The following is a 12735-nucleotide window of genomic DNA, read 5'->3' as shown; positions in this document are numbered from 1 at the left end:
CAGCGCAGCAGTTACAATTACAGTGTATGGGTTCACTAGGTGGCAATTCAATTCAAAAACAGATACCTGAACCACGTATGAATTCATACGCATTAGTAGGAACTTGTTGTTTATAACAGCCATGGGAAAGGGGAGTTTGGGGGGAGGGACACAAGCATAGCTTGTGCCAAAGAAGCTGCTGGCTCTTCTTACTTCATTGTATAAGTAGAAGTCTGGCTCTGCCAACAGGTAGGTAGATGAAACCCAGCTTATGCCATTTCTATCTACAGAAGAACAAAAACAACCTTCATACCTCATCCTCCCAGTAACAAAAGGAATCTGAAAACTCACCCAGACCTCATTACTCGGTCTCCAAATTGGGGTGCTCCCTTTGCAACCTGGATCCTAATGCACCTTTAAACATACGTGTTGCCAATACAAATCAAAAGACTAGCATTTTTGATGTTATGTGATAGGTATTTTATATATATTAACTCATTTAATCTCCCTACAATCCTATTATGTGGGTAGCATTATCCAAGCGGACAGGAAATAGGTGAAAGAACCAGGGTATAATTATTCTAAGGTTCATAGTCATTTCACCAGAAGGGCATGACTTGCAGTCTGACACCTTTGAAGTCATTAGTAAAACCTAGTCCAGCAGTTTCTTAAAGCGAAGTCCGCTGGCCCCTCCGTCAGAATCATTGGTGGTCTTTGTTGAAAATTCAGATTCCCTGGCTCTGCCCAACACTGAAGGAATCAAGTAGAGGGTTGTCCGGAAACTGAACTTTTAAAAAGCACCTCCAAGTGGCTCTGCTGGAGGGCACTATGGACGCAGATGATTCTTATGCATTAGGACCACACGCACAGACTTCGGGCATTATCGAAAGATGGCAACATACCGCCCTGGGTGACTTCAGCCCGGCTCAGCATCCTCTAACCAAATCCGGTCCCTGAACCGCCTCAGGATGCAGCCGCACAACGAAACTAAGCACGCGCAGTACTTACTTCCCAAGCTGGGCGGGGCTCGCTAAGACCCCGCCCCCTCGGTACCGGCCGGAATCAGGGGCCTGACTCTCCCTAAGTAACCTAATTCCGGCTTCTCCCCGCAGCGGCCCAGAGCTCCGCCCCCGGCTCTTCGACCAATCATATGGCAGGTTGCTGAAGCTCCGGGCCAATGCACAGGGCCGTCCTTTATTCTTCTGTGCAGTTTGAAACTGTCAGGCTGCTGCCAAGGTAGCGGGGGTACCACTGTTATTTTAGCGGCGACGCGGCGAGGAGACGCGGAGGGAGGCGTCCGGGTTTGTGAAGAGTCGCAACGGTGAGTAGCGGCGCCCCGGCGAGTTCCGCGCCCCGGGCGGAGGCAGTGGAGTGGGGTTTAAAGTGTCTTAGCTCGAGTTTCCGCCCCGGGGGCTCCTATACCACGCCCCGAGGCGTGGGCTGTGTGCTGTTCTGCGGGGCAACGAGGTACTGAAGTTTTCCTTCCAAGGCGTCCGGGAAGAGAGGGCAGGAGTGGGGGGTACTTGAAGTATAACGATTACTGTCGCCGTGGGTTCTGATCATTTAAAACGAGAAAGTAACCATGTCTAACGTGTTTTTCTTTTGTTGTTGTTTGTTTTTAAGAGTTCGATTCAAACAAGGGTGGGTAAGAAGGTGAATGAAGAGAACCTCTACCCTTTGCTTACTCACAACTGCTGTCCCCCTAGGCTGCTAGTCCCTTATGAGGGGAGGAGCTGGCGCGCCCCTTCTCCTTTCCTGCTGCTAAGATGTGTGAAGAGCACAGGGACGTCACCCAGCTGCCAGCTCGCACATTAATTCCCTCTTCCTCTGTCTCTTGGGGTTGCATTTGAATTCCCGGACCCCTTTTTCCTTATCAGCCAGGTATTTACCAAGAGGTAATTTGATTTCTTTGGCTATCAAGAAGCACCCAGAACTTTTCTCTTGGTTTCTGGTATCTTGGGTTAGAGAGTACTGGTAATTTAGTGAACTGATTCACATCCGCCACCCGTTAAAGCAAGCTTCATTTTTCTTCTTTGTTTCTGAACCTAGAAACAGTAAGAAAATGCTAGTGTGGTAGGGTTTCAAAGAAATTGTCCTACCTTGCTGGCCTCATAGCGCTGATGGCAGATTTATAGCATATTTTCCAAAAATACAGTAGTTGCTTTATGGCTGCAGTATCTCTATTCAGAAACTCTTTTTGAAGTCTCACCTTACTTTTCAGCTTACTTGTTTTTTGAATAGTCAGCACCAGCCCACCTCCACTCCTATTATCTACGCAGTATGCAAATACAGCCTAAAAGAAGTAAATGAAAACAGAAATGAACCAGGTTACCACAGTGGTGGATTTGAAGTCCATGAAGCAGTCCTTCCTTGCTGGGGATGTGTGTGCTTATTTTATCCTCCCTAATTGGCTTAACTAAAGACAGTCATGCTGAGATTTAGTTTACTTATGTGTATAGCCAGTAATACTCATCGAATAAAGCTAAGTGTCCATCAACAAGTCCCAACCTATGTTTCCATTCTAATATTGTACTTTTCTCTGTGTTGGCCCTGTCTACTTCAGTTTCCTTATTTCTCATTTATTTTTCAGGCCAGTGTGACTGAGACCTGTTGCACCTTCCACTGAAATTGTTTAGGTAAATGTCAGCAACTTCCTTACTGCCATGTTCAAGCGACCCCAACTTTCATCTTTCTTTGGCATCTGACTCTACACTCTGTTCCTCAAGTTTTTATGATGCTTTTTTCCCTGAAAGTTCTCCCATTCTGACTTTCCTGTTTTTGCTTGCTCTTCTCTTCCCCTTTAAATGTTAGTGTTTCTACTTTTAACCCTCTTCTCACTACAGTAGCAGACCTTTAACTTTATTAGAGGTATAGTCCCCTCTGAACACATATTAGAAGCTAGGGATCCTCTTACTAGAAAAATACACATGTATTTACACTAAAAATATTGCATATAATTTGGGTGTATGGACCTCAGAATAAGAACTCTTTCTAACACTCGTTTTCATAGGTCATCTTACCCTCTCCCTTTTTCAGCATTTCCCATTATGCTGATGATTCCTCAAACTATCTCTAGCCTGTACCTCCAGTGCTCATTGCTTAACTCCAGGAAGCAGCATTTTCATTGTAGCCATTGTGAACGGCAATCCTTGGTGTACAGTATAATGGATGTGGCCATATCCTGCATACATGCAGCTTCACTGCATTGCCTCATAGGTACCTCACACCCAACTCATCTGATATTGAACCCACTCTCCTTCTTCCCGACCTGCTTACCTTCCTACATTTCTTGTCTTGGTTAGTGGCACTATATTATCCATCTAATTACCCAAGTCAGAAATTGGAAATCCATCAACATTCCAAGACCAGCCTGATCGTGTTATCACTTGTTTAAATATTATAATAATATATCTAGAATAAAGACTACATTTTTTTTGACATAACGTAATCACGATCTTCCATGTTCTGGCTGCTTCCTACCTTGCCTGTTACATCCTTAGCCAAGCCTTGCTTTGCACCCTTTGCTTCAGTGTTACGAACTACTTACATTCCTGGCATACATGCCCATGCCTCTGTGTCTTTGCTTCTGCTCTAATGCCTAGCATAGCCTTACATCTTTTATCTGCCTTTGTCTTTCAGGTCTCAATACCAGTTTATCTTCTCAATTAACACGTACTCTGGCTCCGTTCCCGCTTTGTCACTCTCATGATCCCACCCCATGAAAAATAGCTACTCCTGGCCTCCCTGCTTTATACCTCTTTTGTTTTAGGGCCTACTAGCATATATACATCTGGCTGTCTCTACAGATTGTAAAGTCCATAAGGACCAGGACTTCGTCATCTTACGTTCCTCGCCACTGTTTTCCATGCAACTGGTGTTCAGATACTTTGAATAGTCCCTACTTGTCCTTTAAATAACTTATTTACTTGTTACTAAAAATACTTTTATTTTTTGCGACAAGACTTTTGACATGTTTTCTATGGTATATAAGAATCTCTTGTTCTGTATAGGCTTGCTTTTCTTAAAATAATATTCCCAAAATGTATGTTTCTTGGGCAAAGAATGTGCACAAATTGTTTATTCTCTCTTGGCTCAGTAAAATGCACAGCACGCAGGTTGCCACCCATTGTTGAAGAACAGTCATCACACTCTATTAATCTCAACAGGTCCATTGTGGATTTGTCCAAGGAGTTTCCATTTCTCTTTAACCTTTCATACATTTGTGTCATCTCCTTGACTGCATGAAAAACTCACTAATGTTGGGAACTGAGCCTCCTGCTATTCTTTTCTTGCCTAGTTATTTTATCTGTGGGTGCTCATTGTGTTGAATATTTAAACATACCACATGATTATTGTTTACAGGTTAGGATGTATATACATAGAAAACATGTTATGTTAGTTTAAATATCACCGGAAGAAAACTAAAGTTAGTTTCCATTGTTTGTAGTATTTGTACAGAATGTCATCAGATGAGGAGAAATGCTCACTGCCGGTTATGAAGAATGACTCTGACCGAGGCAGTTCTGTCTCTTCAGATCTTCAGGTAGGAAGACGTGCCTAAATTTGTTGTGACTTTTATTTTAAACAAGTGACAATATGAGGGAAAACTAGGAATACATTTTTCATGTATTCATGCCATTTACATTTATAATTATGTATATGGTGTATGATGTATATACATACTGTATATATATGTATATTAATGTATATATGTTTATGTGTATATGTATATGGTGTATAATGTATATCAAATCATAATAATATGATTGAGCATTGAGAATTATTTCACCGACTTTGGGACATACCTTACATTGTTTGAACCTTTCAGAAAATAATCATGAACTCTTCAAACCCTCTGTGCAAAGGCTTCAAACAGCACAATGAGAGAAGCTGGAAATCTCAAGAAACATTTTTTTCTTGAGATTTTCTCAACTATCTCTTCTGAATGCTGCTTTCACTTTAATGCAAATTAATACACTATCAAACCACCCACAGTTCTGGGACCTTAGATGCCCTGGTGTTCTACTCCAGGTTCTAGTCCCTGTTGCTACAACGTTCAACACATTCTGCTGCCCAGGACCTGGACAGTGACAGATAAATTAACTACAGAAGGTGTGGTTTTTACGTGAACTGTTTTAAATTTCTTTTATTTATAAAAAAATTTTTTTCATGTTTATTTATTTTTGAGTGACACAGAGACAGAGCACGAGCAGGGGAAGGGCAGAGAGAGAGGGAAACACAGAATCCGAACCAGGCTCCTGGCTCTGAGCCGTCTGCACAGAGCCCGACGTGGGGCTCAAACTCACAGACTGTGAGATCATGACCTGAGCTGAAGTTGGACACTTAACCAACTGAGCCACCCAGGCACCCCTGTTTTATTTCTAAATGTTTTATTATCAGAAATATGGACTCTGACTTCTAGAGTAGATTTTATTTTTTATTTTTTTATTTTTTTTAATGTTTATTTATGAGACAGAGCATGAGCGGGGGAGGGGCAGAGAGAGAGGGAGACACAGAATCCGAAGCAGGCTCCAGGCTCTGAGCTGTCAGCACAGAGCCCGACCCAGGGCTCGAACTCACAAACTGTGAGATCATGACCTGAGTGAAAGTCGGTCGCTCAACTCACTGAGCCACCCAGGCACCCCAAGAGTAGATTTTAAATGAGAGATCACTGATACGGTACATCTTGAGTCTTATAGTCCTCTTAAGTATCACTTAAGAGGGGGAAAAGCTGGACATTATGTTTATGCCTAAATAGAGTTAAGTTGTTACTGACACTGTGTAATATGAGAAAAGTTTTAGGAAGATATTTTATGAAACATATATGATTCTTTAATTGAAATTACTGATTTAGAAGTTGGAAAGCTATTGGAAAAATATCTGTGAATATTTACTAGGATAAAAGTAGTCTGGAGTTGTGACATTGATATTTCATCCTTGTCTTCCCTTTGGATGTACTTTTACCTAGTGCTGTCTTTTAAGGTGACAGTGCTTTCCTGCACTCTTTATCCCTGCCTTTTTCAGACTTCCTTCAGGAGAGTGCTGATTAACTCATTTATATTTGTGATCTTGTGACTTATAATAAATATATTTTGGTCTTTATCCCGTGTTTTGCACATTTTCAGAAAACTTTGAAATTTCCTAAATGATAGTGATAAATGTGTTTGTTATGCTAATGAGGTGACTTTTGGACCCGGCTTAAGGATTGGGGCTGGTTACTGGGAGCGGACCACATGCTTACAGATTTGGAACTTTTAGTAGTGCCACCCACCGTGAACTCCAGGAAGCGGGGAGAGGCTGCAGGTTGAGTTCGGTCACCAGTGGCCAATGATTTCATGAATCATACCTGTGTGATGAATCCTCCATAAAAACCCAATGGGAGAGGGTTCAGAGAACTTCCAGCTCGGTGAATGTGTGGAGGCTCTGGATGACTGCCATTCTAGGAAGGTGCGGAAGCTTTGCCCCCCTTCCCCATACCTTGTGCTTTGTCTCTTCCATCTGGCTGTTTCTGAGTTCTGTCCTTCTATAATAAACTGATAATCTAATGAGTAAAATGTTTCTCTGAGTTCAGGAAATATAAGTTTAAATCTCAGACATGTGTTGCTTTGCTTTGTTTTTGTTTTTGATGTTTATTATTTACTTTTTGAGAGAGAGAGAGAGACAGAGCATAAGTGGGGGAGGGGCAGGGAGAGAGGGAGACACAGAATCCAAAGCAGGCTCCAGGCTCTGAGCTGTCAGCACAGAGCCTGATTCAGTTCTCAAATTTCATGAACCGCAGGATCATGACTTGAGCTGAAGTCGGATGCTGAACTGACTGAGCCACCCAGGCACCCCCAAAAAACTACACGTGTTTATTGTCATGAAGGGGACATCTCCAACAAAGGAGTTGACTATAGCAACATGAAGATCATTCTGATGATTGAGACTTCTTTTCATGATTCTCTCTTTGGAGTGTCTCTGTTTCTCTTCTGCCATTAGCCTTAACATGTAAAAATCTGTATTTGCTATAACTAACTTTTACTGCATATAGGTAATCCATGTTAACTATGCAAAACAAGGCTGAAACTGACACCAACTCACTTCTTTACATTTAATTACCCTAAAGACTTGTAATTTTCAAACATCTGCAAGCATAAACCCTTTTTTTCAAACAATTTTACTTCAAATTCCAATATAAAAAGGTTAAAGTAGAAGTATAATTGCATAGATTTATATTATAAATTCAAATCTGTGACATTTCCATCTCACAAAGTCAGCAAAAACAATGAAGCTGCCTTAAATGTACATTTGACATTGGTGGATAATAGGAGACCTAGCATAGTTTGATAAGCCTAAGTGACCATTTTGCTTCTATATTTTATTTGGGCTATAAAATATCAAGAAAATTCTGATTCTTAACATAAGTAGTTGAGAATGATGGCTTGTTTGTTTGTTTTAATATAGTTGACACACACTGTTACATTAGTTTCACGTGTACAGCATAGTGATTCGACTTCTCTGTGCATTATGAAAAAATGGTAGCTGTTTAAAAACCTATCTCATCTGCAAGTAAACTGACCCAAAACATAAAAAAAGGATTGATAGAAAAGTTTTGATTCGTTGTTGAATCACCAACAAAATCTGTCACTTCTTCAAACTTTTTATAATCTACAAATCACCCAAGAAGCACCCAGAAGACTCAAATTTGGAATACGTGCTAAAACCCTTTTTTATTATGATAAGCATGTAACAAAGGTATGAAGTCATTTGCTACCCTGCACAGCTCATCACTCTCCTGAGGAGGGACTGGCGCCAGCAGATGTGCTTGAGTTTGAGTTTGTAATTGATGGGCCCACATGTGTTAGAGTTGTGTGTTCACCTGCACAGGTGTGATTCCTAAAACAAAAATCAAACCTGTGCAGAGCCACAACCTGACATGTTTACAGCAGCTTGACATGTACATCGATGGCATGAACAGCTTTATTCCAACCAACAAAAAAATAAAATTGAGAATTTATAGTTTGGGGCCAGTTAAAATTTAGCACATGTGGTATATTTGATAGTGCTTGCTCCTTTTACTACTGTTTGTAAAAGAGTTAAATAGCTTAAAAAATGAAATTTGAATAAAACAGCGTGGATCCCCTGAAACACCTTCTTGGAAACTAGCTAGAAATGCAGTGATATTGACTACCGACACAGGATACAAGGTAGTTCTGACTACAAAAGTCTGCGGGCAATTACGTCTGTTCCCTTGGAAAGCACCAAGATACTTATTTCGGTCATCTGTGATGTAACGATGGCTGGAAACTTGGGTGTGGTGGGCAGTTAAATATTCTTACTCAAAGAAAACCATAGGGAAAGAGTAAGGATTGCTGATTTTCACATACCTACTGAAGATTGTTCTTTCTTTGATTTAGACAGAATTTTTCTGAATTCACTTGAGCACATACTGTGCCACTTCACAGAGGCAGTTTCAAGCATCAGTTATCTTCATACTGAAGATGAATCCAAATAACAAGACAGTTATGACTAATGAAATGATGACAGTTCTATATTGGAACTAAACTACTTATGGGGAAAAATTAACACAAAAGAATCCTTTAGAATAATAACATTTAGTGTTCTTGAAAACCTTCCCCCCAGTTTTTTTAATGCAAAGACATTCTCTGGGTCCGTGAATATGACTCTTAGAAATTACTCTTTTTTTTTTTTTTAATGTTTTTATTTATTTTTGAGAGACAGCAGGGGAGGGGCAAAGAGAGAGGGAAACAGTAGATCCACAGCAGGCTCTGTGCTGACAGCAGAGAGCCCAAGGTGGGACACAAACTCACAAACCATGAGATCATAGACTGAGCTGAAGTCAGATGGTTAACTGAGGCATCAGGTGTCCCATGAAATGACTTCTTGTAGGACTATTTGGTACATCATGACCAATCGCTTGTGAATGTCAACTAAATTCCAGTATATTTTTTTACTTCGCAGATACCATTTTTTGATATGGCTAAAGAAATAACTGTCTATGTGAGGAAATTCCAATTTTGTTTTAAACTTGAGGAATATTACTGTAAGGTCTACACTTTGTGACCTGTATTTTTTATCGCTTCTCAGGTGCCTTGCAGTTGCCACTAGGTAGAATAGAACAAACAGGCTGCATTTGTGTTCTCTTTTTATCGTCAATATTTCTTTTTCTCTTCCAATATTTCCCTTACGCTCTTTCCATGCTATGAAAAGACCCTCCAGGTTGTTGCTGCGTTGGATGGTAGCTGTCAGTAAAAAGAGCCAAAACCACTTTTCATCTCTAGACCACCCTATTGTGGAGTCTTTGGAAGCAACACCTTCAAACTAAATTTCAGAAAAGCAGAGAAATGTCTATGTCTCTGCCCACCTGCAGGGTGGGCGTTTCTGCTTTGTAGATGTTAACTGGTCTCAGGCAACTACACTAGGTAATCTTTGTGTCACGATTGCTAAATTGGCATCTGAAGGAATCTGGCTAGAAGAAATTTGGGTAGGTCTATTTGTGTTGGGTTTCTGTTTTTAAGAAAGTACACCTTCCTTACTACATCGAAGTACTGTTTTGAGAACTGAAGTAAAGAGTAGCTTCGACTATGCCTTTATCGTTCTTTGCCTGAATGTCCATTGTGACCGTTTATGATGCATTATTTGTTTTTGGCTTCTCATAGGAAGAGTATGAAGAACTGCTTCGTTATGCTATTGTGACTCCAAACATTGAGTCAAGAGCTTCACAGCCGTGTCATTCTAAAGGAGAAGTGGTGCCAGATGTTAGGATTCCTACTGTAGTAGATGATATTCTTCATAATCAAGGTTATGTATATTTTGAAAGATATTTCTTAATTTGTTATTGAGCTTATTAATGCCGTTGACTTAGAGTTCCAGAAATGCTTCTCCAGTGATTCTTCTCAATCACTCATGTGTATCACTATCATCTGGGAAGTGTTTTCCATTTTAATATGTTACTCTTGGCTCTTGTGCGACAGCTGGATATTTATATGAACTTTGTTTAAACTATTACATGAAAAATAAAATAAAAGCAAAAAAAATAAATAAAATAAAATGAAAGCAACACTATAGCCGTAGCATGCCTGTCAGTGGAGTAAATTGCATCTAATTGTTCTAGTAATTATATACCAGGATTATCTTGGAAACTAAATGCCCAAGGCCCCAAATTAAAGATGCTCCATAGGTAGCCCTCAGAACCACTTAAGTTTGTGAACCATGTCCTAGGACTTTGTCGGCAGCATTTCTGTTAACGTGGAAGACTGTTTAAATTATCACCACAAGGGTGAACCCATTTTGGACTACGTCATTGACAGAATTGAGAGTTAATACAAGCCAGGATGTATGTTGATAGGTGAATGAAAGGTGGAGAAAGGAAGATAAAGCTCCTTTCACCTATCCATTCTTTATTCGGTAAAGTACAGGATCCCAAACAACTTGCTGTAAAAAAGTATTCCTTCAAAGGGCACAGAAAACCCTCCAAAGATAGGCCTGGTGATGGGTAGTTATCAACAGTAGGCGTAACTCCAGGGATGTCTCCTTGAAGGCACATGAAACAGCCTACTCAGAATCAACAGGCTCCTGGGGTTCCGGTAAGTTACAGCCCTAGTATTTTGTTCCTGTCTCTTGGTAGACATGGACTATCCATTGCTAGACTTTAGCATACTGCACTCGATCATCAAATAGGGCCAGAACCATAAAATGCATATATTTACTTTACCACCACAATATTTTACCCCGAAACATTTTCTGCCCAAATTTTAATTGATATTCAAGAGGCAGGGCCCCAGGGTTCATTCATTGTACATCAGTGATCTTGACCATGTCTTGATTACCCTGGGTACCTGAGCCTGTAGTTCCTGTTGAACACACCCAAAGGGCGGCATACTCTCTTACAAAATATGTAACTAGTCAATCCGTGTGTTCACCCTGTATGTCCCTCCCTTAAGGGGGTCACCAGACACTTGCTTCCTTGCTGTACTGTTGTTCCCAGTGACACAACATTGGAGTCCTCTCCTTGCCGTGGCTCTCCAACCTTTCAAGGTCATCACTTGGGATTTAAGACCCCTGTTCTTCTCTAGCATGGAAGATAGTATTTATTTGTTTATACTCTGCCTTTTCGAAAAAGGATTTGAGATCTAAGTGTACAACATGCAGTGAATTTAGATATCTCGATTCACACGAAGATTGATAAGAATATGTAAGTTCATCATCCCATTCTTTCCTCTTGGTATTGCTGTTGCTTGATGTAAGTGAGGTATGTTGAAGTTGCCAAAGTGTAGATAAGCCTTCCACACAGCCATTCTTCTGAGGTTTTCCCCCATTTTATTTCCACCGTGTATTGACCAGTGGTTCCTGAGCTGCAAGTGAGGGAACCAGTGTCACTTTAGCTTGATGGCAGTAGGCCCCTGGAAATATCCAATGTAAGATTGCATAGCTTCTAAGTTCTAATGTCATTCATCCACTCAGTCTCTTAGTGTGAACTGAATGCTACAGTAGGCTGAATTCTCTTCCATCTATATTCGGTGGGTAAAATTGAGCTTATTAATGATATAGTTAAGACTTTGTTCTCTCAGTTTTGTCCTTCTCTTTGTTCTTTGGCTTAGTGTTCCTCTATCCCCGGCATGTTGTATTTTGCTGTTCTAAAATCCTATGTACTGCTACCCTCTTAAATTAAGTATGTGTGATTAGGCATTTGATATGAGTGGTTTGGTTTAATAAAAAAATTATTTTATTTTATTTTCAGCAGGAAATAGCCCTGTAGTAAAAGAAACAAGGATGGAAGTTGGAAAAGGATGTGATTTGAATATTTCAAGTCATTCAAAGACAGATGGTATGACTTTTCCTCAGTTTGTTTTTATTAACATACAACATTTTGTGGTTTGATGAATTTTATTTGTGTAGTAAGAGGAATTATTTCAGCATATTACTCATTGGCATGATTTTAAAATGCTGCTGTTGCTGATTTATTAACTAATACTATTTAAAATAATTTCCCAAAATTCTAAAATAGTACAATTAAGACAGGTTAATGTATTACAGTGTGTGGCATCCTTTCTTAAAACTGCTAGATTAGAGGGCAGTACTTTAAAAGATTTCATGGGAGTCCACTAATTTGGCCAATTTCAATGTTTTCATGAACCAGTGCATTCTTTCCCAACATTCAGGCATTTGTGTACCAACTTAGTGATTTTTGTCCTATCTTTATACCCCTTGTTCTGTCATTTTTTTCTTTAGATATATTCATTTTTAGCTTAAATTCATTGGAAGAAAAATTTGTGTCATTACTGATTATAGAATAAAACTAATATACCCTTTATAAATAGAAAGCAATGGTAAAAATAAATGCAACTAACAATTAGTAAGTTTTGATTGAATACTGCTGGTGATGTGTTCAGCCTGAAATCTGCTTTTCCTTGGTTGAAAGGAGAGATGAGCAAGTGTTACAGAGGTTATAAAAGCACACTAGCACCAGATTGAAGTGATTAAATAATTAAAATAGAACAGTCTTCTTGCTCTGTGATATAATGTTATTTAATGTACGGGCCATGTAAGCCACCCTACAAGAAATGCCTCTAACCTTTGGTTTGCTCACTTGTACATAAAAGGCTCGGGCGGTATAATACTTGGGGACCTTTCAAGTTCTTCAGTTATGTGATTCTCTTTTTCAAAAGGTGGATATATGTTTAAAAATTAAAAGTCAGAGGAGTGCCTGGGTGGCTTAGTCGGTTAAGTGTCTAACTTTGGCTCAGGTCATGATCT

At 39.9% G+C, this 12735-nt stretch overlaps 1 protein-coding gene across 4 annotated transcripts in view; it reads left to right on the top strand.

Annotated features, from left to right (window-relative positions):
* Positions 1-1175: 1175 nt before the first annotated feature.
* Positions 1176-12735, top strand: part of POC5 (POC5 centriolar protein) — a 42139-nt gene continuing 30579 nt past the window's right edge. The window contains exons 1-5 of one of the 4 annotated variants that reach the window (XM_030323291.2): positions 1176-1300; positions 2570-2615; positions 4427-4522; positions 9639-9780; positions 11720-11806. In XM_030323291.2, coding sequence (XP_030179151.1) covers positions 4439-4522; positions 9639-9780; positions 11720-11806 — 313 coding nt within the window. In that variant the 5' untranslated portion in view covers positions 1176-1300; positions 2570-2615; positions 4427-4438. Of the gene's footprint in view, positions 1301-2569; positions 2616-4426; positions 4523-6237; positions 6427-9638; positions 9781-11719; positions 11807-12735 lie in introns of those variants that run through there. The other 3 variants (XM_030323317.1, XM_030323300.1, XM_030323321.1) reach the window with 3 other exon arrangements.

Source organism: Lynx canadensis, chromosome A1 (assembly GCF_007474595.2).
Source record: "Lynx canadensis isolate LIC74 chromosome A1, mLynCan4.pri.v2, whole genome shotgun sequence".
NCBI lineage: Eukaryota > Metazoa > Chordata > Mammalia > Carnivora > Felidae > Lynx > Lynx canadensis.
This window is presented reverse-complemented; position numbering and strand designations above follow the sequence as displayed.